This window comes from Eriocheir sinensis, chromosome 39 (genome assembly GCF_024679095.1).
Source record: "Eriocheir sinensis breed Jianghai 21 chromosome 39, ASM2467909v1, whole genome shotgun sequence".
Classification (NCBI taxonomy): Eukaryota; Metazoa; Arthropoda; class Malacostraca; order Decapoda; family Varunidae; genus Eriocheir; species Eriocheir sinensis.
In genome coordinates, this window is record NC_066547.1 from 3636960 (window position 1) to 3660812 (window position 23853).

Below are 23853 nucleotides of genomic sequence, written 5' to 3' on the forward strand. Positions count from 1 at the left end.
CCGAAACGTTTGAAAATGTCTCGGTCGGTGTTCTCAGACGCTCTCGCCCATCACGTCAACTATTTCCAAAGGTCAATAAGGTGATGAATCGGGTTCTCATGAGAGTTTTTTTAAGCTCATAGCACAGAGGAAGGGTCAAACTACCATAATGGCCGTCACAGTACCCATGAAAATACCAAGGAATCCTACGAAAGCCTTGCCAAATGAGTGTGGTGGTGAGCCGAAACGTTTAAGAATATGTCGTTTAAGAATAGGCTCATGGCACAGAAGAAGGGTCAAACTACCACCATGGCCGTCAAAGTACCCATGAAAATACCAAGAAATCCTACGAAAGCCGTGCCAAATGTGTGTGCTTTTGAGCCGCAATGAATGTCCCTATCTCCAATGTGTGCTCAGGGAGGCCGCCCCGCGACGAACACTTGCACCTCGCTCCCTCTCTCTCAGCCTCCCCCCCTCCCTCCCCCCCGCCGTGCTCAAACCAGGAGGAAAATAAAGAGGATGATCTCATGGCCCCAGCAGCCGGCCTTCCGTCTGCCGCAGGCCACGAAGGGCAAAAAATGTTGGCAGTTGGCATGTGCAGGAACAGGTCGTCGGCGGCACCACACAGACAGAATCGAGGGGGGGAGGAGAAGGGAGTAGTAGTAGTAGTAGTAGTAGTAACTGTAAAGAAAACTAACCAATTCATCACATAATACTGAAAACAAGGGCGACGGGAGGTGGGGGGGGGGGGGGGTAGCTAAGTGAGCGAGAGAGAGAGAGAGAGAGAGAGAGAGAGAGAGAGAGAGAGAGAGAGAGAGAGAGAGAGAGAGAGAGAGAGAAAGAGAAAGAGAAAGAGAGAGAGAGAGAGAGAGAGAGAGAGAGAGAGAGAGAGAGAGAGAGAGTCCCATCTTGCCCTTTGATCCACCATAGAGTTGATAAGTTTTCGTGTCATCACTTCTGCGGTCAAGTCTTCTGCCATTGTTTCTCCCTTACTTCTTATCATCAACGTCACCGTATTCACATTAACGCCCGTCTGCAGTCCCTTTGTTTATACTGCCTGCACCACCACGGACAGAGGTTGGCAGGGGGGCAAACAGAAGCTGAGAACGTGTACCCTCCGGTGCTTACCTGAGAGATTTTAAATTGCCAAGCATTCTCCTACCTGTCTGTCAGCTTGAGGCATAGGAGGACTAGCCGTAAGGGGGAAAAAAGAAAACATGGAAATGCAGGGAACAAAAAGTCTATTAGGTCATTACGAGGTTGCCTGCCCTGATGCTTAAATCTGCACGACTGTCACTTCATGCCTGCAGATGAGATGAAAGCACTTCAGCATTCAGTTTACTCCTGACGCAACGAATTAACAGTCAATTCGATTTTTAGAAGAGTTGATGGTATTCGCATTTACTACTACTGAAGGAAGATTGTTCCAATGGGGGATGACTCGGTTTGAGGAGAAACTCCCTCTAATGTCTGTACTAAATCGCCTCGCTTGAATAGGTAAACCGTTATTACAGAAAGAAAGAACAGAACTGGAGAGGAAAACTTTGCATACACGCTAATCTAACAAGAAAAAGTAACAATCTTGTCGGGGGAAAAAAACTAAAATCCAACTGTACCAGAAAGGAGAAAATAAAAAGATTAATAGAAAGAGAAGAAAGAGAAGAGGAAGAGGGATTTTACATGTATGGCTGGCTGGGAAAGAAAGAAAGAAAAAGAAAAAGGAAGAGATAGGGAGAGTAAGTGAGATATAAGATTCAGTGATGCAGCGCTTCGTCGACAACCACAAAGGAGAATTGAAAGATAACAAGGGAGAGGAAAGGAGGAAGTGGAGATAAAAGTCACAATAACGTAACACCTCGTCGGCAAACATGAGATAAGAAAAAGAGGAAGAGAGAAGGGAAAGTAAACATTTCGGTAAACATGAGAGATAAGGAGAAAAAAAAAGAGAAAAAGAGAGAGAGAGGGGAAAGGAATCATCTCGGCCAACAAGAGAGATAAAGGAAAGGCGGATAGGGAAAAAAAAGAGGGGAATTGAAGCATATTGTCAGTAAAGATTGGAGATAAGGGGAAGAAGGAAAGGAGAAAGAAAGAAAGAGAGAAAGGAAGGGAAAAGAAAACATCTCGTCAGCAAACATGAAAGAAGGAAAGGAAGACGGAAAAAAAGGAAAGGAGAGGAAAGTTAAAGAAGGTAAGAGAGAGGGAGGGAAACAGCTCGTCGGCAAACACTAATGAAGTCTCTCAGCATCCCACAAGCTCGTGACGGCCCAGCGGAGGCTAACCGACCCGCGGCGAGCGATGGGACGTTTTTGTCTCGCCCTCAGATAACGGCGGACTCGAGGGCGTTGCCAGACTTGTGAGCTTTTCTGTCGGCGTCTCAAGTTTAGAATTTATGGGACGTGAGGATCCGAACCGTGCATAGGGAGGAGGAGGAGTGGGCGAAGGGTGATGGGTGGTGTGGGGCGGGTGATGGTGATGCATGGGAAGGGCTGCGTCTTACCTGTGCTTGGCTGTCTCTCACGCAAGGTAAATAATGGAGAAGGGAAAGTTGTGGACATGCACTTTAGCCACGCTTTTTAATAGGCTTACATAGATTGTCTTACGGTACAGGAGACAGCTCACAGGGAAAATAACAATAATGACAAGTAATGGTCCAATAATAGGCCACTTCATAGAAAATACAGAGAAAGATTCCAAAAAACGGGGATCAAATTTGTGACCTTCAACTATAAAAGATAAAAATATTTGAAACTTTGTATATGGTCTTTTAATGAGCTCCAGCAATCGGTTTGGTCTCGTTAAACTAGCCCAGTGATTCCCCTTTCAAACACTAATCCAGGTCACCCACTTCGGTCATTCCAGGTGCCCGCATATTGAGGTGCTTTAGACTCACAAACAAATATTTCTAAAGGTCACAGAAGAGATAAACTGAGCTCTTATGATTGTATATCGCATTCACGGTACAGAAGCATTGTCAAACTAGCACCAGGGTCATACAACTACCCATGGAAATACCCACAACTCCTATATTCGAAAATCTTGCAAGATGTAGGTGTTTGGGAGGCGAAATGTTTCCGAACGATGCGCCTCTTGTATGACTATAAAATATACGCCTTGAGGGATCCTATGTATACTCTGACGGAGGTGAGGCGAACACGGTCATTACCCAGACGAAAGAGAGAGGCTGAAGGAGGGAGGGTATTCGTCTCCATTAATCCTATGCCTCTTGCGGCCTTGTCTTTGTAGGTTATAGACACTCATGCCACTCGACAACCCTTCGCCAACCCTCCCGTCTTTCCCTTCGCTCGTATTTCGTGTATTCAGAATAGCTTATGCAGGTAATGCCTCAGGTGTCGAGAGAGAGAGAGAGAGAGAGAGAGAGAGAGAGAGAGAGAGAGAGAGAGAGAGAGAGAGAGAGAGAGAGAGAGAGAGAGAGAGAGAGAGAGAGAGAGAGAGAGAGAGAGAGAGAGAGAGAGAGAGAGAGAGAGAGAGAGAGAGAGAGGGGGAGGGATGGTGAGAGGTAAAAAACACAGACACACACACACACACACACACACACACGCACAAGTATAGGGGAAGCATTACAATGAGAAAAAAAAACGTGTGGATACGTGTGCTCGGTGTGTGTGTATGTGTGTGTGTGTGTCACGTCAGCAGCTGCACGTGACCTATTCGTCGTTACATGTGAGAAAAGAGAGAGAGAGAGAGAGAGAGAGAGAGAGAGAGAGAGAGAGAGAGAGAGAGAGAGAGAGAGAGAGAGAGAGAGAGAGAGAGAGAGAGAGAGAGAGAGAGAGAGAGAGAGAGAGAGAGAGAGAGAGAGAGGAATAGTAGATAAAAGGAAAAAAAATATTAGCTGTTTGAGTATCAGAGAGAGAGAGAGAGAGAGAGAGAGAGAGAGAGAGAGAGAGAGAGAGAGAGAGAGAGAGAGAGAGAGAGACATAACTATATTTACACACTCAGACTTTTAGGCTATGCAAGTATGATTAAAAACGTCCGCGGTGCAATTTTTAATGAATGAAGAGAGTTAAGGAATTTTAAACAAAAGGAATTTGAAATGAAGATCAAATGAGGAGAGAAAAAAAAATCGTGTTCGCGCTGTGGAAAAGGACCAGCAAACAGTAGTAGCAGTAATAGTAGTAGTAGTAGTAGTAGTAGTAGTAGTAATAGGTTTCTGAAGAGGAGTTAAAAAGCCGCCTCGCTGTATAAATATGCCTTTCAGTCTACAAAGGTGTGCAAATGAGCCGTTTTACCTGCAGGCCACTATGATGATGATGATGATGATGATGGTGATGAGGATGATAGTAATGACGATGATACTGGTGATGCTTCGCGTAGATACTGGTGATTGTGGAATAGTGACATCTCATGGGGGACTGAGGTGATGAATGCCTGGTGTTTGAGGTTGAAGGCAGTGGTGGTGGGTGGTGAGAGGAGGAGGAGGAGGAGGAGGAGGAGGCGGTGCGTTAGGTTGTGAGTGATGATAACGGGAGGGAGAGAGAAAGAGAGAGCGTGTGGGTGGAGGAACACAAAGGACAGTGGAGGAGGAGGAGGAGGAGGAGAATGCAATGTTGGTGGTGGTGGTGGAAGAGGAGGAAGAGGAGGAGGGAGAAGGAGAATACGTTGGATGTGGATGGAGGGTGGAAGGGGTAGGTGGAGTGAGCGGGGGAAGGAGTGGGTGGAAGGGGGTGAGGTTAATGGGTGGCGGTGACGTGGACGTGTGTGGGTGTGTGGGTGGATGCAGGCGTGGGCGTGAGGGTCAAAGGGCGGCCAAGAACGTGAGAAGCGAACATGTGAACTTAGAAGTGAGCAAAAATAAACCGTATTAATGACCGTAACTGATCTTTGTTTTTGTTTTTTTTGTGTGCTAACTTTTTATATTTTTTTTCCTCCCCATTCTCTCTCTCTCTCTCTCTCTCGGTGGTAGTGGTGATGGTACTGTTCATGTATGCGGTTCTCTCTCTCTCTCTCTCGGTGGTAGTGGTGATGGTACTGTTCATGTATGCGTCTCTCTCTCTCTCTCTTTTTTATTTTTTATTTAAACATGTTCAGTACATTAGTACATGGCAGTATTATTTGTCTATGCTAAAGTTCCCTGACCGTTGGGGAGCTATTTAAAAGCTTCTGCCGATTATATTATACAATTATTATACAATATATTATACAATTATATATATACATATTTACGGTGGGTGTAGGAGTAGCCACCTGTGGGACGCAACCTTCATCTGCTGAGTGGACAGTTGTGTCACATCCACATCAGCAGTGAGGTTGTTCCACCACACCACCGCTGCGATGGAGAAGGCTCGTTGGTGGGTGCTGGAGCGGGCCATTGGCACTTCCAGGAGGGAGGCGTTGCTCAGCACCGTTCTCGTGCTGCGCTCAGACCTCCTCCAGGTAGCCCTCAGGTCCGTCAGGTGGGGCACTAGGCCCACTTGTGCCTTGGGTAGCACCGTCAGGGCAGCGACGCGGCGACGGTGCTCCAGGCTATTCAGCTGGTTCGTGGCTGGTCTTGCCCTTCCTTCGTGTGGGTGTTGTTGTTGTTGTTGTTGTCGCTGTGTCTCCCACTGGCTCGGTCGGTGGTGCTGGGTGCCGTTGATGAGGCGTTCAGCCCTCCTCTGCACCTTGTCTAGCAGGTTGAGGTGGCAGCGGGCGCTGGCCATCCAGGTGAGCGGTGCATACTCCATCACTGGACGGACTTGTGCCTTATAGAGGGTGTTCAGGCCTTCAGCATCGAGGAGGTTCTTCATGCGGCGCAGGAGGTTCACCTTCTGGGAGGCTTTTTGCGCCACCCTTTCAAGGTGACGGTCAAACCGCAGCTGGGAGTCCACCTCCACGCCCAGGATGTCGACGCTGGACTGCAGAGTGATGGTGTCGTTCCCGAATCTCAGTCTGCCGTTGAGTTGCCTCGCGTCCTCCCGAGAACGTGATATTACCATGGCCTAGGTTTTGTCAGGGGCAAACCTGACTTGCCACCTCTTTCCCCAGGCCATTATGTCTTCCAACTGTCTGTTGACGGACTCTATCACGTCCTGGGCTTCCTCCCTCTTGTATGTTCTGGAGAGGGTGCAGTCGTCGGCGTAAGCGCTTGCTGCCGGGATGGTTTGCAGGAGGTCGTTAAAGTATATGTTCCACAGAATAGGTCCAAGGACGGACCCCTGTGGAACGGAGGCCTCCACCGGGAAGCTGGTCGAGGTGCTTCCGTTGACTGCTACGTGGAGGCTCCTGCCTAACAGGTAGTTTGAGAGCAGGCGCAGCAGGTCCCCCGTGATGCCTAGTTGCTGTAGCTTCGCCGTCAGACCGCGGTGCCAAACGGAGTCGAACGCGCCAGCTATATCCAGGGCAATCACGAGAGAGGGGTGGCCGTCATCAAGGGCGTCATGCCAGGACTTTGAGAGGAGAAGGAGGAGGTCTGAGGTAGAGCGGCCCTTCCGAAAACCAAACTGCTTCGGTGACTGCAGGTGGTTTTCCTCGAGGAAGGATGTCAATTGCTCTCTCTCTCTCTCTCTCTCTCTCTCTCTCTCTCTCTCTCTCTCTCTCTCTCTCTCTCTCTCTCTCTCTCTCTCTCTCTCTCTCTCTCTCTCTCTCTCTCTCTCTCTCTCTCTCTCTCTCTCTCTCTCTCTCTCTCTCTCTCTCTCTCTCTCTCTCTTTTTATTTAAACAGGGCTTACAAAAGATTGTGCTAAAGTTGAAGGTTTTAAGCTTCATCTATCTATAGCTACATACAAGACACATTGAATTACTGCCTAGAAGTCCTAATCCAGCTGTTCACCTCCCGCTTGAAGACTTGAAGTGACTCGCGATGGTGGAGGTCGGTGTGGCGAACAAGCTGGTTCCACAGGCGGCTGTAGCGGGGCTGGAAGGAGCGGAAGTGGTGTTCTGTCCTGGAGAAGGGTACAGCCAGTTGTTCCTGTCTGTGGGGTGCTGCTCGGGTGGAGTGTATGGGGGTTGGGAGCGCGGGGAGCTTGAGAGCTGCCAGGTGGGGTGTGTTTAGGTTGTGTGCCTTGAACATTACACACAGGCCTGCCACATCCCTGCGCTCCTGGAGAGGTTGCAGGGAGCCACGCGCGTGCTGAGGACCTGTGCGCTGTATCAGACGCTGGGCTCTGGCCTGGACACGATCCAGCGTTGCAAGGTAGGATGGAGGGCAGGAGGACCAGGCGAGGGGGGAGTACTCCATGAGGGGGCGTACTTGTGCCTTGTAGAGCACCTCAGTCCCTTTGGCGTCAAGTAGATGGGAGATGCGCCGTACACAGCTGAGTTTCCATGCTGCATTTTTTGATATTTTTTTAGCATGGTTGGTGAAGGAGAGTCCCGCGTCGAACTCCACTCCGAGAATGGAGATGGAGTCTTGAAGGGGTAGCGTTTTCCCCTCCAGTTGTAACCCCGGCCCGGCTAGATTGTTGATATCTCGCCTGCGGGATATTACATAAGAACATAAGAACATAAGACAAGAGGCCGGTAGGCCTGTACGAGGCAGCTCCTTTGACCCTAAGCTCCCGTGTATCTAACCCCACCTAATATCGCTGTCCATGAATTTATCTAGTCTATTTTTGAATGTGACAATTGTATTGCCACTCACCACATGACTGCTAAGCCTATTCCACTCATCCACCACCCTGTTAGTAAACCAATTTTTGCCTATGTCCCTGTTGAATCTGAATTTATCCAGTTTAAACCCATTACTTCGTGTCCTACCCGGTTCTCTTACCAACAAAACCTTATGAATGTCTCCCTTATTAAAGCCCTTCATCCATTTATAAACCTCGATCATGTCTCCATGCACCCTTCGCCTTTCTAGAGAATGCAAGTTTAACTGTTTGAGTCTTTCCTCGTATGGCAAGTTTCTCAACCCCTGAATCATCTTAGTCATCCTCCTCTGCACCGATTCTAACATTTTGATATCCATTCTATAGCGAAGGTGTCGAGTCCCCTGTCCAGCGAGTGGTTCCATGAGGCAGAGTTAAGGAGCATCAGGTCTGCAGCAGATCTTCCCTGCCGGAAGCCGAATTGCTTGGAGTTGAGGAGATGGTGGGCATCGAGGAAGGCCGTGAGTGTGGTTGTCATAAGGGACTCCAAGATTTTCCCAACAGTGGAGAGGAGGGATACTGGGCGGTAGTTCTTTGGGTCCTGTTTGCCTTTTTTCTTGTATATGGCCACCACTCTTGCTTTCTTCCAAAGTGTGGGCCACTTGGAGGTGGAAAGGATGTTATTGAAGATGGTGGTAAGTGGTAGGGCAAGCTGGCCAGCGCATCTTTTTAGCAGGTGAGGGCTGATGTTGTCAGGCCCTAGGGCTTTCTTGGGGTCTATTTGCAGCAGCAGATTTTTCACCTCCTCTGTGGTGACAGTGAGACTCTCCAGAGAGGCCCTGGTGAGGGATGGCAGCTTCGGGGGGGCGCGGAGGGGATCAGGTACTGACATTTTGGAAGAGAAGTGGGCCGCCAGTAGCTCCGCCTTGTCTTTGTCGCGCATAGCCACTGACCCATCTGGCCTGACGAGGGGTGGGATGGCGTTGTCGGCTGAGAGGCCTTGTTGTTGTTTCACTCCACTCCACCACTCCTTGCTACCCACAGACTGGCCGCTGAGCTTGGTCTTCATTACCTCCTTCCAGCGTTGTATAGCCTGTTTTTGCACCCGGCTCATGTTCTTGCAGGCTTCTCTGTGTAAGGTTTTATTATGCTGAGAAGGATGGGACTTGTAACGCAGCCAAGCCCTACTCTTGGTGTCCGCGGCTATCCTGCACTGATAGCCGAACCAGGGCTGATCATTTGGTTTTGATTTATATGACTGGCTGGGCACATATTCTTGTTGCAGAGACAGAAGAAGGTTTGTTAAGTTCTCCACTTGGGTGTTGACGTCTCCGTGGAGGATATCCGTCCACACGATGGAGTCCAGATTTGCCTTCAGGCTGTTCCAATCTCCCCGGGACCATAACCAGTTCACACGGGCGGTGGCTCCGTCGTGTTCTATTGAGGTCTTGATGGTGGTGAGCACAGCAGAATGGTCAGAGGAACCAACCATACCTAGGGGATGACAGGTGACCACTTCCTCTGGCAGGTCTGTAATGACTGGGTCCAGGGAGGAGCCGGAGATATGTGTAGGGAAATCAACGTGGTTCGTGAGGCCGTACATGGTCAGAAGGTCTTCGAACTGCCTTGCCACCAAGTACTGATTCATGTCCCCCACCACAATGAGATGTTTGCAGGAATGCTGGAGCAGAAGGGTGTCGAGATTTGTGTGGAGGAAGTGGATGGGGTCGCTCCCCTGCCACTGTGGCCGGTAGCATACACAGAGCAGGATGGAGTCGCGTTGTCTTGTCCACAGCCTGAAGAATGCCATTTCGAGGTGGCGTTCCATGTCGACATCGAGGGCCTCCACAGCAAGACCGTCACGGAAGCAGACTGCGATTCCCCCGAAGATATCGTGGGCTCGGTCTCTTCGGTGCCATCTAGAGTTTTTTTTTTTTTTTTTTTACAGCAAAGGAGACAGCTCAAGGGCACAAAAAAGTAAACATTAATAAAAAAAAGCCCGCTACTCGCTGCTCCTAAAAAGAATCCAAAGAGGTGGCCGAAAGATAGGTCAGTTTCGGGAGGAGAGGTGTCCTGATACCCTCCTCTTGAAAGAGTTCAAGTCGTAGGCAGGAGGAAATACAGATGAAGGAAGATTGTTCCAGAGTTTACCAGCGTGAGGGATGAAAGAGTGAAGATGCTGGTTAACTCTTGCATAAGGGGTTTGGACAGTATAGGGATGAGCATGAGTAGAAAGTCGAGTGCAGCAGGGGCTGGGAGGGGGGAGGCATGCAGTTAGCAAGTTCAGAAGAGCAGTCAGCGTGGAAATATCGATAGAAGATAGAAAGAGAGGCAACATTGCGGCGGAATTTAAGAGGTAGAAGACTATCAGTATGAGGAGGAGAGCTGATGAGACGAAGAGCCTTTGCCTCCACTCTGTCCAGAAGAGCTGTGTGAGTGGAGCCCCCCCACACATGAGATGCATACTCCATACGAGGGCGGACAAGGCCCCTGTATATGGGCAGCAACTGTGCAGAGTACCCTTGAATATGCCCAAAGTTGGCGGGAATGGTGGGATTGAGAAAGGTCTCCACTGTGGCTATGATGTCTGGGGAGTGCGGGATAACATAAGAGTGTGTTAGATCTCCTATGTTAGTTTGGAGGCCTCTGATGTTAGTAGACATAATCGTCAGTTTCTCTTGGAAGGTTGGGTCGGCTGGCATAATTCCAAGGTGTGTAGGGGTGTTGAGAGGGATGAGGTGCTTGGCGCTGAGACGCTTGGTAACTGGGGAAAGGAGGCTGTGTGAGGTGCTTGTTTAGTGTCTCGATGAGGAGGGAGGTGACGGCTGTCTGCTCGGACAACTGGCGGTAGATCTTTTCGTGCCTTTCTTGGGCATGGGAGGCACGGCAGTTAGCTGTGGTGTGACCTTCGCGGTAGCAGTAGTCGCACCAGCTTAGCAGCAGGTGCCTCTAGTATGGCCACTCCTCTTGCAATGGTTGCAAAATTCTTTGGGAGTGGTCCTACTAGGGGAGGGCAGGGACAGGAGTGGAACAGGGTGTGGGCGCAAGGAGGTATAGGTGTTCCTGGGGCGGCTGTGGCGAGGTGGTTCTGGGGGGAGGAGGATGACTTTGTCGCCGGGCGGGACTCTTGTTCCTCCGTGTGTCAGCGGTGTCTATGCCTTGGGGAGTGGGCAGGTTCTGGGCGTGACTTCTTCGCTTGCGATGGCCGTCTGAGCTCTGACCGCTCGGTGCTGAGGACCGGGGATTGGCCTGAGAGTCAGGTAAAGTGTTGATGGGGATGGATGAGGAATTGGATGATGGGTAATCTTCCCTTGTGATGGTGGCTGCTGTGTTCTTGGGTACAGCGCCTGATGATATTTGGGTGTTTATTACGGATGTATCTCTGGGCGGGTCAACTGAGCTTGAGGGTGGGTTGAGTTGAGGTTTAATTGTGTGAGGGGTTGATGCCTCAGCGGTGACAGGGGCAGGTCTTGAGGGGTTTGGGAGGGTATCAGGTAAATCACTTTGAGTAGCGGTGGAGACGGTGCCAGTGGAGGCTTTCTGGAGCTGACGCGGCTTGCCTGAGGTCCACCACGTGGGGGGGAAGAGGGGTGCAGAGGGCAGCACACACGTTGGGGGGAAGAGGGGTGCAGAGGGTAGCACTCACGTGGGGGGCAAGAGGGGTGCAGAGGGCAGCACACACGTTGGGGGGAAGAGGGGTGCAGAGGGTAGCACTCACGTGGGGGGCAAGAGGTGCAGAGGGTAGCACTCACGTTGGGGGGAAGAGGGCGCAGAGGGCAGCACTCACGTGGGGGGAAGAGGGGTGCAGAGGGCAGCACACACGTTGGGGGGAAGAGGGGCGCAGAGGGTAGCACTCACGTGGGGGGGAAGAGGGGCGCAGAGGGTAGCACTCACGTGGGGGGGAAGAGGGGCGCAGAGGGCAGCACACACGTTGGGGGGAGAGGCGCGCAGAGGGTAGCACTCACGTGGGGGGGAAGAGGGGCGCAGAGGGTAGCACACACGTGGGGGGCAAGAGGGGCGCAGAGGGAAGCACACACGTGGGGGGCAAGAGGGGCGCAGAGGGTAGCACACACGTGGGGGGCAAGAGGGGCGCAGAGGGTAGCACACACGTGGGAGGCAAGAGGGGCGCAGAGGGTAGCACACACGTGGGGGGCAAGAGGGGCGGAGAGGGTAGCACTCACGTGGGGGGCAAGAGGGGCGCAGAGGGTAGCACTCACGTGGGGGGCAAGAGGGGCGCAGAGGGTAGCACACACGTGGGGGGCAAGAGGGGCGCAGAGGGCAGCACTCACGTGGGGGGCAAGAGGGGCGCAGAGGGCAGCACACACGTGGAGGGGAAGAGGGGCGTAGAGGGCAACACACTCGTGAAATGTAGGGGGCAGGTTGTCCTCCAGGTCGCGGCCGGGGTGTGAGGATCACGAGGCGGTGGTGGCGGAGAGGGGTGGGGGTGTCGGTGAATGCCGGCGTGGATGCAGGAGGTCGCGGCGGTTGTGGATGAGAGGACGCGGCGGTGACGGGGAGGGCTCGGTGGTCAGACTCTCAGGAGCACATTCAGGAGCCTAGGAACACGTGCTCTCTTCTGGAGGCTCTCTCTCTCTCTCACACCACGGGCCATTGTCCTATCCACTTCCCGATGCGCTGGCAGTTGATAAATCATACAACCGCACCCTCCCTATCTCCCTACTCTCCCTCTTTATCTCTCTCCCTTTCCCTCCTTCTCTCCCTCCCTCCCTACTTCCCTTTCTTCCATCCACCCTCCTCCCCTTCCCGGTCTTTCTTCTTCTCCTTTATCTTTTCTATATATCTCTCTTCTCTTATTTCTTTTTCTCCTTTTTCTCTTTACCGTTCGTCTCTATATCTCTACTCTTTCTTTGATCGTTCTATATTCTCTCTCTCCTTTTTATTTTATTTTGTTTTATCCAACCCTTTACATTTTTTTTAGACTATCCTCTCATGCTTTTTTTTCCCCTTTACTCCCTTATTAATTCCTTTCTTTCTTCTGTTCATCTAGTTCAGCATCCCTTTCATTGTTCCTCCCGTCCCATCTTGGCCCTCTACCCTCCTCCTTCTCCCATATAGTACTGTTCAAACTCGTCCTTAATGTGCTCAGTGAGATGCTTTTGTTGATCATCCATGTCTATCAGCATTTTCTCTTCCCTCTCCTGTGATAGAAGGTTGGTCAATCCTGTCACTTCCTCCCCCTCTCCCTTTCTATCCTTCCCTTGCTACGTTCATCCATTCATCGTCTGTCTCATTTCATTCATACTTTTCGACTAACTCCCTTTACCCTCCTACCCGTCTTTTTCCTGTTATTCTCGTTCTCGTTTATCCCCCTTAACTTGATTTTCTTCCTCTATTTCCCCAACGATCTATGAGAACACTAGTTGAAGGAGAATACCACTTCGGTGATAAAACTACTTCGTCGCTGAATCAAACCGAACCTTCGACTTGGGACGTGCGACCATAACCACACTGCTCTCTCTCTCTCTCTCTCTCTCTCTCTCTCTCTCTCTTCGTGACCCGCCTCGCCACGCCCACATCTTTAAACCGGCAATTACACACACGCGGCCTGACTGTAGCTAAACATCGGCCGGGGTAAAGCCTGTTCTTTGTTTACATATAATTAGGACACTCCCGGGGGTTGAGACGATGGTTCTTGTGTGGGAAGGGACGGCACGAGAGAGAGGCTGCTGTTAGTCTGGCCCATCCTGTCCTGCTGCGCTCGTATTCTTAAAAGCATCGACGCCTCAAGATAACCTGTTTGAAAAGTCTCTCTTAGGCTCTTCATGGACTGTTTTGTGATGCTATTGATAAGTCTTACACGGGTTCTGTATCTTGGACGGGAAAAAGCACCCAAGAGAGCTCGGTTAATCTTCTCCGTGGCTGGCCGGTGTTGGTGCTCTGCGGAACGTCTGTCGGGCATGTGGGTGTGTGGGTCTTCGTGTTTCCGCATGATAGATTACGTAATGGTGTTATGTTATCGTTCCTAAGTGGTTTGGTGCTTTCCTCCTTTCCTCTCTCTCTCTTTCCCCCTCGTTCTCTGTCTCTATCCCTTCTCTTCCCTGTTTTTTTTTATGTTCTGCCTCCCTCCTCCCTTCTTCCCTCTCTCTCTCTCCCCCTCGTTCTCTCTCTCTCTCTCTCTCTCTCTCTCTCTCTCTCTCTCTCTCTCTCTCTCTCTCTCTCTCTCTCTCTCTCTCTCTCGTTCTCTGTCTCACTCCCTTCTCCCTGTTTTTTTTGTGTTCTGCCTCCCTCCTCCCTCCCTCCTAGACGCTGTGTTATCTCAATTCTTATATCATTCGTTTTTTCTTTACTGGTTTAGCCTATCACTATTTTTTTCCCATAATTCCATCTTTCTTTCTTTGTCTCTCCCCCTCCTTTTTTTCCTCAGATTCTTGGCTACCCCTCCTTCCTCTCCGCTAGCTCATCTTCCTTTCTCCCTCGTCTCCTCCTCCTCCTCCTCCTCCTACCTGTTGCTTCAGGATACGGCCACTGGGAAGGAGATGATGGTGAGGATAAGAGAGGAATCCTATAAAGAGGAGTCCTATGGTTGGAGGAGGAGGTGAGGGAGAGAGTCCTATACGCCCAGTATCCCACGCAAGCTATCTGTCTGTCTGTCTGTCTCTGTCTGTTTGTATTTCTGCTTCTGTCCTTTGTCTGTATCGGTGTGTCTGTCATATTGTTCATTGGTCTGTCTGTCTGTCTGTCTGTCTCCATCTATCTCACTATCTGAGGCAACACACACACACACACACACACACACACACACACACACACACACAACTCCCACACACACCCAACCCACCCAACCCCACCCAACCACCCACCCACACACACACAAGGGATCTCAGACCTCAGCCAGAGATAAGCATGACGTTTAATAATAATAATGAAAAAAAAAAAAAACTCCATCACACGACCCCAATGCTAAGACCCGGCAGCCCGCGCGAGGAGGGAAGGAAGGAAGGAAGGAAGGAAGGAAGGAAGGAAGGAGCTGAAGGAGGGAAGGAAGGGAAGGAGAGAAGAAAGGGAAGGAGGGAAAGAGGGAAGGGAGGGAAGGAGGGAAGGAAGGTGAGGAGGGAATGACGGTGAGGAGGGAAGGAAGGGAAGGAGGTGAAGGAGGGAAGGAGGGAAGGAAGGAAGGAGGTGAGGGTAGGGAGGGAAGGAAGGGAAGGAGCTGAACTGTAGGCGATACAATTAAGATACCCCGGCATTCTTTAAGGCATTTAGATCCCCTATGAGCGATAAGATTCACCGCCTTCAACATGGGGCTACTTTGTATTAATTTCTCATGTACATTCACCGGTGTTTGTCCCTAGAGGTGGAACTGTAGATTAAAGTTTCGTTCCTCTGTTTGTTTTTATCTCTTCTTAATCCCTTCGTTCTTCCATTCATCCGGTTCACCTTCCCGTTCTTTCTTCCTCCTGTCCCATCCTGCTCCTCCTCTTCCTCCTCCTCCTCTTCCTAAACAGTACAGTGAATGGATGGTCATTCTTTTCCCTCCCTTCCTCCCTCCCTTTCTCTCCATTCCTTGTTTCTTCATCCATTCACTCATACCATCATCGTCTCGTCCCCTCCTCGTCATGGGAAAGAGTAACAGTCGTATTAACAAACGTTCTTGGCTCTTGCTATATACGGACGTTTTTCAAGGCCAGAGAGAAGCTACACTGGGTTGTCATGAGTGTTCCGTTCACGATGCGGAAGCCCTTTATTGCTATTTCCCAAGGCCACAGAGTAGATTAACCGTTTCTTCATGGGGGATATTCCAGTTCAGGGTGCAGAGGTCGTGTCAAACTATCACTAACATCACAAAAAATGTCCATGAAAAGCCCATCAAATTCTACTACGAGAGACTTTTCAAACTGTCGAACTGAGGCACCGTGATGCTTCCTACCGCGGTCATTCGTGCGCCGAGGAACATGACTCTCCTCTTTCCCGAATCCTAAACCACTGAAGGATTAGATACGAGGGGATGGAGAGGGGACGTAAGGAAGACATGAATCCTTATCTTTAAATGACTGTGTATGTGTGTAAGGGGGCGTAGAGGAACATGATTCTTCCTTTTCTTTCTCCTCTCCAAAATGACGTGAAGAATTGACGTGATGGGCTACTATTTCCTCTTGTTGTTGTTGTTGATCTTGTTTTTGTTCTCCATGTTCTTGTTCTTTTTGTTGTTATGCCATTTCCATCTACTTCTGAAGGTTGGTCTGAGTCTGGGCATCATGAAGGCGAAGGCGATGTGACTGTTGTGTTGCGTCAAATCTTCGGGTCGCGAGAAAGACAGAGAAGCCTTGTACTAGTGGCATCTGTTAGGGTGTGTGTGTGTCTGGGTGGGGGGAGGGGAAAAGGGGGGATAGTTCGTGACAGAGAGACGTACAAAGAAGAGGGAAATGTCGTAGGTCAGGAATGTGTTGTACTGCGTCTTTGATACTTCTAAAAAACAGAGGTCGGTGTTCTCAGACGCTCCCTCCTACCTCTCACATCAACTATTTCCAAAGGCCGAAAAGGAGATCAATCGCGTTCTAATAGGTGTTTGTGTACATTCATGGCACAAAAGAATGATCAGACTACCAGAAGGGTCATTAAACTACCTCTGTAAATGCCCAGGACTCCCATGAAAGCTTTGTCAAATGTGTGTAGGCTTCTCGGGCGCCGAAATGTTTAAGAATATGGCCTAATGTATTTTCTTCTCTTTTATTTTTATTATCCAAAGAGGTAGTTATTGTATAGTGGCATTGTTTTGTTTATATTTTATTCACATTACCATCGCCGCTTGTTTGCCTGCTTTGGTTTTATTTTTGAATTAATATATATTTTTCTATCTTAATTTTACGTTGTCCATTCTATTCAGTGTTCGTGTTTAGCATAACGTAACTTTGCTTTTGTCTCGTCAGCCTTTCTAGTATTGCTTGTTTGACTCGAAGCTCAGATATGTGAAATGGTTTGTCGGACTGAAATCACGTGAAAGATGTATATTGCAAACCGAAAAAAGTTGAGTTGTCGAAAATTTTTATTTATGTATGTAATGTATAGTGTATTTGTGTGGATAAAAAAACAACAACATAAGAAATAATTTGAAAGTCGTATATTGCAAACCGACAAAAGGTTAAGGTGTCTAAAATTAATAGGTGGAATACGTATGCTTTATTTTTTGTTGCAATGTGTATAGTGCTGGCCACAGAAAAAAAAACATATAAGAAATTGTAACGTGGATATTTATTTTCAGTCATATAATTTATCACCCAAAGGAACAACACCTGCACACACCGCCGGGCTACACCTGCCTCCTGCTTAACATACCTACCGGTTCTTCGCGACATCGTGCACGTGTCGCCTCACGTATACACTGCACACCTGTAAACAGCAATAATTTACTCTAGGTGTCAAGGGAAAGGCAGCAACATATATGAACATAAAACATAACGTAAAAGAAGTCCCCGCCCAAATCCGCTCCACAAAAATGAAGTCTAGGAAGCGTAATCCCTTTAGTTTTAGAGAGGCCATGATGCTTCCTCTCTCGAAGGCGTTCAAGTCATAGGAAGGGAGGAATGCAGGCTAAGAAGGGATAGTACAGAGTTTGCCAGTGGTCGGAATGAAAGAATAAAGATGCTGGTGAACTCTTGCATAAGGGAGTTGGACAGCAGAGAATGAGTTTGAGTTCTCGAAGGCGTTTAAGTCATAGGAAGGGAGAAATGCAGACGAGGGAAGGATAATACAGAGTTTACCAGTGAGTTTGATAAAAGAATGAAGATGCTGGTAGACTCTTGCATGAGGGAGTTGGACAGCAGAGGATGCGTTAGAGTTCTTGAAGGCGTTTAAGTCATAGGAAGGGAGGAATGCAGGTTAAGAAAGGATATTGAAGAGTTTACCAATGAGTAGGATGAAAGAATGAATATACTGGTATAGATTCTTGCATTAGGGGGTTGGACAGCAGAGAATGAGTAAGAGTTCTCGAAGGCGTTTAAGTCAAAGGAAGGGAAGATTACATACGAAGAAAGGATATTGCAGAGTTTACCATGAGTGGGATGAAAGAATGAAGATGCTGGTGGACTCTTGCAGTAGGGGGTTGGAAAGCAGAGGAAGATTTAGAGTTGTCAGAGGAAGGGAGGAGTGCAGACGAAGAAAATATATTGCAGAGTTTACCAGTGGGTGGGATGAAAGAATGAAGATGCTGGTGGACTCTTGCATTAAGGGGTAGGACAGCAGAGGAAGAATTAGAGTTGCCAAAGGAAGGGAGGAATGCAGCCTAAGAAAATACATTGCAGAGTTTACCAGTGGGTGGGATGAAAGAATGAAGATGCTGGTGGACTCCTGCATTAGGGGGTTGGACAGCAGAGAATGAGCTAAAGTGTAAAGTCGTGCGAAGCGAGACCACAGGAGCGAGGACTGGGGGTGTGGGGGGGAGGGGGTAGGCAGGCAGTTAACAAGTTCAGAGGAGCAGTTAGTAGCATGATAACACGAGATAACATAACTAGTAAAAATAACAATGTAGCAGAATTTAAGGAGTTGAAGATAGGCAGTAGGAGAAGGGGAGCTCTGTGTGTGTGTGTGTGTGTGTGTGTGTGTGTGTGTGTGTGTGTGTGTGTGTGTTTGGCTCTGTCTCAGCGCTCTGTTTGCCTGCCTGCTTGCTTGGGTGAATGTTTGCCCTTCTGTCTATATCAAACACTTTAGTTGTCTGCCTGTCTGTCTGTCCCCCTCCTTCTCCTCTTCCTCTTTCTCCTCTTCCTGTCTCCTCTTGATCTACCTTACTTCATCTAACGTTCTTCTCTTCCCCTTCCTTCTCCTCTTCCTCTTTCTCCTCTTGATCTTACATGTCCTCTTAACCTCTTTCACTTCCTCTTCCTCCTCTTGACTTACATATCCTCTTCTTACTTCATCTAACCTCCTTCTTCCCCCTCCTCCTCCTCCTCCTCTCCCTCTTCCTTCTTTTGATCTAACATGAACGCTCCTTTCTTCCACTAGCCTCGATCCTTCTCCTCCTCCTCTCCCCGGTCTATCTGCCCACTTCCCTACCTGTTTACCTGTCTGCATAGCTGTTACCTGTCTTCTTGGCATCGTGGGCCGTCTGTCAGCTTGCCTATCCATTGCTTGTTACCGTCCACCCCTTCCTCTATCCTTTTCTTTCTTCCTTTTCATGCCACTCCCTCCCTACCTCGCTCCTGTCCCTTCCTTTCTTTCTCCTCGTCCTCCTTCTCCTCCTCTCTCTTACGTCCTTTTCCCGTCTTTCCCTTCCTTCATAGACCTCTCCCTTCACCCTTTCTTTCCTTCACATTGTTCTTCCCTTCCATTCTCATCCCTCTCTTTCCCTTCCCTGACATATACCTCTCCTCTCCCCAATGTCTCCTATTGCCTCTTTCTCTCCCACTTCTTCTTCCCTTCCACCTCGCCCCTCTCAACCCCTTCCCCCTAATGCAGGTCCCGCCCTCCCATGCTTCATCTCTCCCCCTCAGGCCCGCCCTTCGCCTCCCCGCCGCGGACAAGACACAGGACCCTCCACCCTCGCCCTGTGTCGCCCTCAGGTCATGAGAACACAAAGGGAGGGACACTGCACCCCCTCCCTCGTCCATCCCCGCAGGATACTACCACCACCACCACCACCTCCACCACGACCACCACCACTACTGTTGCCGCCCATCACCTCCTCCTCCACCTCCGCCTCCTCCACCTCGTCTGACAGGTAAGAAAGGATGTTGTTTTGGTCACCTGCCCTTCTCAGGTGTGACGTCAGCACACCTGGAGGCACACATACATACATACACACAGACAGACCGGGGGGTGGGGTGGGGGGGTGGGGGGGGGGTTGTTCACTATTATAGGCGCTACTGCATGCTTGAGGTCTGTCTGTCTGTCTGTCTTCTTCCTTTTTTTTTTTCTCCTCTTGGTATGCTTTTGTTTTTCCTATTCTTTTTTTGTTTATTTTTTTGCTCCTCCTTTTCTCGCTTCTCTCTCTTAGTTCTTTTATTTTCCTCGTTTTTCCCCTCTTGGTACTCTTTATTTTTCCTGTTTTTCTCTTTTTGGTTACTTTGTTCCTCTTTTTCCTCCTCTTGGCTCCCTTACTACTTTTATTTTCCTTTTTTTCCCCTCTTTGTGCTCTTTATTTTCCTCTTACTTCCTCTTGGTACCCTTTAGTTTTTGCCTTTTCTCTTTTTGGTTACTTTGTTCCTCTTTTTCCTCCTCTTGGCTCCCTTACTACTTTTATTTTCCTCTTTTTCCCTCTTGGTGCCTCTCATTTTCCTCTTTTTTTCCCTCTTGGTGCTCTTTATTTTCCTCTTTTTTTCCCTCTTGGTGCTCTTTATTTTCCTCTTTTTTTCCCTCTTGGTGCTCTTTATTTTCCTCTTTTTTCCCTCTTGGTGCTCTTTATTTTCCTCTTTTTTTCCCTCTTGGTGCTCTTTATTTTCCTCTTTTTTCCCTCTTGGTGCTCTTTATTTTCCTCTTTTTTTCCCTCTTGGTGCTCTTTATTTTCCTCTTTTTTCCCTTTTGGTGCTCTTTATTTTCCTCTTTTTTCCCTCTTGGTGCTCTTTTTTTTCCTCTTTTTTTCCCTCTTGGTGCTCTTTATTTTCCTCTTTTTTTCCCTTTTGGTGCTCTTTATTTTCCTCTTTTTTTCCCTCTTGGTGCTCTTTATTTTCCTCTTTTTTTTCCCGAATGGTACATGGGAAAGTTCTGACAGATTGAATAGTGAGAGAAAATTATAACCCATAAACAATGCAACATCCCATATTCTATAAGGAGAACAAAAAACACAGATTCTTACCTGTTATTATCCTTCTCAATGGTTGCTTTTAAGGTGGCTATTTCAGAGTGATGCCACGCACCCTCTTCTCAGCTACACTAACCTCACTCTGCTTGTTTTTGTATTCCTGCTTTATGGTCTTCATTTTCTTCTCAACATCTTTTACATCTTTTAATTAAACCTCTAAATTTTGAGTGGCCTTGTTGAAGTTGTCAGTAGCCTTCCTGTAATAAATATCACAAAATTGTGGCCGTCAGAGAACCATAATACTTAAGACAATGAGCACAAATATATCTGTCAGTACATCACATCCCTTGGTTCACCCTGCTAAAGGTTTAGCTCAAGGAAGTAAAATTTCAAAATATTTTTTCAAAATTTAAAAAAAATCAAATATATATAAATCAATGGAAGATTCAAAGGAAACAGCCAGTTGAGTAAAACGTACCTATTTAATTCCTTATCCTCATCAGTCATCCTATGTAGCATATCAAGTTTTCCTTTAAGTTTAGTCCTAGCAGCTTCATTGTCTGCCAAGGCTTTCTCAGCTTTTTCCTTCTCTTTCTCCTTATAAATAATCTGTGGGAGAAAGGGTGAGTAACCAAGTTGAGAAAACCTAAATCACTAACACTCCCATAGGTAAAGGAGACAGAAAGGCCATGTACCAAACATTCACACATCCAAATATTACTGCAGCAGATCCATATTTTGCCTATGAAGAAAGGAAGGAAAACTGGAACACAGCAGCATTTTAATATGCAGGAAAATATGTAGCATTGCTCTGATACAACAAGAGTAAAGTCTTCCACTTACATTTGCCCAAGCCAATTCATGCCGTAGGTCCTGAAGCTTTTTTTTCTTTTCTCTGATGGATACACTGAACTCATAGTGGGATCGCTGTTCTTCGACCTCCTTCTCCAGATCAGGGAGGGCCTGGAAGGATGGAAATGCCTCAAAACCAAATATTGATGATAAGTAAACTTTACACATCCCTAACCACACAGGCAATCCCCACACTGAAGCTTCAAAAAGAAACTAGAGCCATTCAGTGATCACAAATTGCCAAAGACACATACTTTAAACGAAAATCCTACAGCATATGCCCTAAGTCTGCACTCTGCAATTATAGCTATTAATAAATCATATGAGAGAACATGAGTTACTCACCTTTCTTCGACTCTCAATAATTTTCAATGAGCTCTTGATGCTGTTTTCCAACTCAATATAATTGTCTTGCATTTGTTGCAGCTGTGTTGCCTTCAGGAAAAACTTGAAGAGTTGTTTTGGATCCTGAAAATAGTGTAAAATATTTCCTATATTTCACAAAAAAATTCACTTGTACTTTATTTATTTTATATTCTATTGCCCTGTTCCTTTACACCTTACATGACACATTCCTCTGAATTATTATTCCACAAACTTAGTTTTGACTTTGACACCATATGTAAATTGAGCACTCTCCCTTGTCATACTTTCGTGCAACTTGTAGCCTATACTTTTTATTTACTGTTATTTATAGAAGAGGCAGCTCAAGGGCAAAACAATGATTTGAGTGAAAAAAAGCCTGCTGGCACTGTTCCAACAAGTATACGTGTACCTAGAATACCCAAAAGAGGGTCAAAATCAGATGGAGAGGTGTCTTGAAAGTGTTAAGGTCATAGGCAGGAGAAAATACAGAAGATGCTCCAGAATTTATCATTGAAAGGAATGAAAGAATGAAGATGTTGGTTAACTCTTGTACAAGGGATTTGGATTGCACAAGAATGAGCTAGAGTGCAAAAAAACGGACTAATTCAGAGTAAAGTACCACATCTGCTGTCTCTTCTACCATCACTGCCTTGAACTTCCTTCAATATCTCTGCTGACCCTCTCAACATTTCACCTTCATCTTTCAAAGCTTAAAATACCAGGCTACTTACCATTGTATTGAGGAATGATCGGGACATGTCCTGATTTAGTACAGTGACTGGGTTGTCCACTTGCAGGTTATAATGCTCCAACATCCTTCCCAAATCTTCCTTCCTTGTAGATACCAACTGTCCTGTAGCCCATTTGTAATTGCATCCACATAAATAATGATACTAGTAATGAAGGCATGTACACTTAACAACAGTGTCACACCACCTCATTGCCAACACAATGTAATGGGCCCCTCCCAACACTACATTGTTGCGCTGTACTAATGTTACTATGATTAAGAGTTGCATATAGTTCTGTAATTTCATGCACTGGTTACAGGAGGCTAAACAGTAAACAATGTAACTGATATGATCAATCAATAATATTTTTACATGGAAATGTCGTCACACACATCATAAAGAGAGTGATGCTGATTCAAACTTGTCTGTGACGAGCAAAGAACATTGTAGGGAGTACAGTGAAGGAAGTTTGAGCAGTGACAGTGAAAATAACTATCATCATAATAATCATAAAAGGGATAAAACTTTTGTCTCAGAGAGTAAACTGAAGACATTATAGGGAGCATGTTTATGTATCAGATATTGAAGGACCATCCAGTAATGATGAATTAAGCAACTCTAGAGATGGTTATGAGGGAGTGTCTGGATAGAGAAAGTTGGAAGCTCTTCTGCCGTGGCCATCCCCCGGTGGGAGCTCCTAGGAGCAGGCGTCGATGAAATGATGATGATGATGATGATGATGATGTTATGACTATTGTGTTGCACATCAGTGAAACAGCAAATGATGACAGTAAAAGTATCAGTCAACAGATAGTGGCAATGTGGGTCATAACAGTAGCTAATCATAATAATAGCAACAATAATAAACAAGACAAAAATGCGTGCTGCCTCCACTTGCTACACAACAGACGTGACACTCAAGCAAAGTGTAAACAAAGCAGGCCAAGCTGAAAAGTAGTTTTTTTTCTTTCTAAGTGCTACCTGTAATGCCTGTAGGCTCTCTGGAAGGGCCTCTTGGACAGCCCCGAATATTGGAATGGGAACAGTGCTCTTAATGGGTATGGGGGACCCAGACACTTCCTGATAGGCTATATTAAACACTCAATGTAGTCTGAACATTTAGTGCACTGAACCAATTGTAATTTGCTGCTACTGGTTGACTGTGTTTATTAATAGGACACTCTCACCCAGGCACCTCCATGGAGCAGTGACTAATGTGCCTGGCTACAAATCCGTGGGCCCAGGTTCGAATCCCAGCCTGAGCAGTTGACGTGCAGCTTACATAGCTGTTCATCCTCCCTTTTGGGCTGGTCAATAAATGGATACCTGGAGAAATCCATAAAAGGTAAACTGTGGCATTCCTTGACTCACACTAGCTGTGTCCCGGGATAATGGATTCTTCCCATCACAGGCTCAAAGGGCAAATGTGATGGAGATGAGCCACATACAGTTGTTAGAATAATACTTTTTACAGCTCCCTAGGACATGTCAAAACACAGCTTTTGGAAAACTGTTAGCTATTCACAAGATAGGTATAGTGTATCAGTTATAGTTACCATTGGCAGATTTGAGTCTATATGTTCCACCTCCTGATGCCAAAATCTTGCGCTCCACTATGATGGTCCTCCCATAAACATCAGGCTTGAAAGGATACTTTCCACAGTTTCTAAGAGCTATTTCTATGATAGCTACCTGCTTACCATGCTTCACCA

General features: G+C 47.5%; 1 protein-coding gene across 4 annotated transcripts in view; it reads right to left on the reverse strand.

Moving 5' to 3' along the window:
• The window catches only part of LOC127008877 (structural maintenance of chromosomes protein 6-like), a 74432-nt gene extending 50579 nt beyond the window's left edge, over window positions 1-23853 (reverse strand). The window contains exons 1-4 of one of the 4 annotated variants that reach the window (XM_050881319.1): window positions 23698-23853; window positions 22142-22263; window positions 21390-21512; window positions 21036-21155 (exon numbers count right to left, since the gene is read on the reverse strand). In XM_050881319.1, coding sequence (XP_050737276.1) covers window positions 21036-21155; window positions 21390-21512; window positions 22142-22225 — 327 coding nt within the window. In that variant the 5' untranslated portion in view covers window positions 22226-22263; window positions 23698-23853. The remainder of the gene's footprint in view (window positions 1-21035; window positions 21156-21389; window positions 21513-22141; window positions 22264-23697) is intronic. The other 3 variants (XM_050881318.1, XM_050881316.1, XM_050881317.1) reach the window with 3 other exon arrangements.